The sequence below is a fragment of the chloroplast genome of Apium graveolens, assembly GCF_009905375.1.
Source record: "Apium graveolens chloroplast, complete genome".
Classification (NCBI taxonomy): domain Eukaryota; kingdom Viridiplantae; phylum Streptophyta; class Magnoliopsida; order Apiales; family Apiaceae; genus Apium; species Apium graveolens.
The window spans coordinates 45,001-47,500 of NC_041087.1; the positions used below are offsets into that span (position 1 = coordinate 45,001).

The 2,500-nt window shown below is 31.9% G+C and overlaps 1 protein-coding gene and 2 non-coding genes across 3 annotated transcripts; 1 reads left to right on the plus strand and 2 right to left on the minus strand. All coding sequences in view use genetic code 11, as the record gives it.

Moving 5' to 3' along the window:
• Nucleotides 1-374: 374 nt before the first annotated feature.
• On the plus strand, nt 375-461 carry trnS-GGA. Its single transcript has one exon. It is a non-coding gene; the product is annotated as a tRNA-Ser (tRNA).
• Nucleotides 462-766: 305 nt separating this feature from the next.
• rps4 (ribosomal protein S4) lies at nt 767-1,372 on the minus strand. The gene has a single exon. The coding sequence runs from the start codon at nt 1,370-1,372 to the stop codon at nt 767-769; it is 606 nt and encodes a 201-aa protein (YP_009560752.1).
• Nucleotides 1,373-1,741: 369 nt separating this feature from the next.
• On the minus strand, nt 1,742-1,816 carry trnT-UGU. Its single transcript has one exon. It is a non-coding gene; the product is annotated as a tRNA-Thr (tRNA).
• Nucleotides 1,817-2,500: the final 684 nt, after the last annotated feature.

Here is a 2,500-nt window from a genome sequence, read left to right on the forward strand (position 1 = left end):
TAGAATGGTGATCTAAAGAGATCCATTAACCTAAGTGCAAAAAAAAAATAGACCCATCAATCAGCTGATTCGTTAGAATTTAGTGATTGCCTTCGGTACCGGTATAAAATAAAATAACAGAAAAAGAGGCGAAGGCTGGTTTTGCAAACATGAATAGAATGTTTCTAACAGTTTTCATATTTTCTATTTATCCGCCTAACCTCAAAAGAAAGATCTTTCTTTGACTTTGATGAAAATTTATCTTTTTTTAGAGTTATAATTTTTATATTTATAGTTATAATAGAATTAATTATAATTAATTGGTCGTTCCTATCCAATAATCTACTAGTACCGGCTCGCTATTCACTCGGTTTTTGGGTCATAATCATTATGTAGGAGAGATGGCCGAGTGGTTGAAGGCGTAGCATTGGAACTGCTATGTAGGCTTTTGTTTACCGAGGGTTCGAATCCCTCTCTTTCCGTACCTTCATATAATTCACTGATCTTACTAACCAAAAGAGGAAAATAGCACTATATTTCTATTACAACACAAAACAGTTAGACCTTTCTTTGATATTTATTTTATTCCTGATTGCTGTGTCACGGAAAATACTGAAAGTAAAAGAGTAGACAAGGAATGAAAACCTCCCTCCCGTTCTATGATACTTAAATCGGAGAAAAATCGGGATCAAACCCTTATTTATCTTAACCTTAGGTTAATTTACTTCGACGAAAGGGATCAAAATTGTCCGAACACTTGTGATTTTTTATTTTATTTTCGTTAGGTTTAGGTCTGGCGCGAATAATATTCTACAACTAGCAATTCATTTATTTTCAAACCGACCCATTTACTATCTATTATTTGATTGACTAATCCTTTATATTGGAATGGTTGAAGAGTCAAATGTTTTGGCATTTCGTCCTGAGAGGATGAATCAAAAGAATTTTGAATCAGAGCTCTAGAGTTTTGTTCATCCCTCGCCGTAATAATATCTTGGGGTTTGCAGCGATAACTTGGTATATCTACTATACGACCATTGACTAAAATATGTCTATGGTTAACCAATTGACGGGCTCCAGGAATAGTCGGAGCCATACCCAATCGAAAAAGGATGTTATCCAAGCGCATTTCAAGTAATTGGAGTAAAACTTGACCCGTTGACCCCTTGGCTTTGCCGGCGATACGAACGTATTTAAGTAATTGTCGTTCTGTAAGACCATAATGAAAACGCAACTTTTGTTTTTCTTCTAGACGAATACGATATTGAGATTTTTTACCGGAACGTGATTGGTTTCTAAGATCACTTCCGGCTCTAGGCCTTTTATTAGTTAGTCCCGGTAAAGCTCCCAGGCGGCGTATTTTTTTGAAACGAGGTCCCCGGTAACGCGACATAAAGACTCCTTATTCTTATTTATATTGAATTCTTATTCTTATTGATGAAATTTAATTTTACATAATAAACCTAAACTAAAACTGAACTAAATGATAAATGAAGCGAAGTTTACGGAAGTAGTGTACTTGTACTCTAAAGAATAATTAGATGAATAAATATCCAGACCTTTCTATATATATTCTATATATATTCTATATATATTCTATAAAAAGATTCTATATAGATAAAAAATAGATAAAAGGGATTCTTTTCATGGCATAATTGTAAGTTCCTATAAGATAAAAAATATATTTTTCAATATTATTTGATTTCGAATTTCAAAAGGGCATTTTCAATCATGTAAAAACTCGAAGAAAATAAATAGAGAAAAGCCGACTATCGGAATCGAACCGATGACCGTCGCATTACAAATGCGATGCTCTAACCTCTGAGCTAAGCAGGCTCACATAAGATAAATTATACCTGCATAGGGATTCAATAAACTATTGTCTTAGCTATTAATTAAATTAATAATATAAAAAAAATATATTTGCATTATTAGCGATTCCTATTAGCTAGTCATAATCATAATGAATAGGACTATAGAAAGAAATAGAATATAGAATTGAAAGGAAATATTCAATACTCATACTTACCATAGACCATAGAATATAACGATTAATTTATCGATATAGAATTTTAGTTATTTTTACACAGCACAATTATATACTACAGTTCTATAGTATAGTAGCATTTAAGATTAATTGATTCGATCTATTTTTAGATTAAATCGTTTTCGTTTTTGCTTTGAAATGATATTTGAAAGTCTTTTTATTACACTTCTCTATTTTATGTCATATATATATATTTTTAGATTTATAAATGGAATAATATGTTCTAAATAATGATAAATTATTGCGCTTTGATTCGTAAAGATGGAAGCTCAGACAAAAAAAAAGAATCGACCGTTCAAGTATTCCAAATTGCATGGGAAAAACGAGCAGAAGAGAGACATATATACGTGGTATATCTCCATCTATATTGAATTGCAGATACAGAAATGATAGAATCGTTTCTGATTGGACCAAATGCGGGTGCGGATTTCCTATAGAAGATGAAAGAAGATAGCCAATAAATCAAAGAGGAGA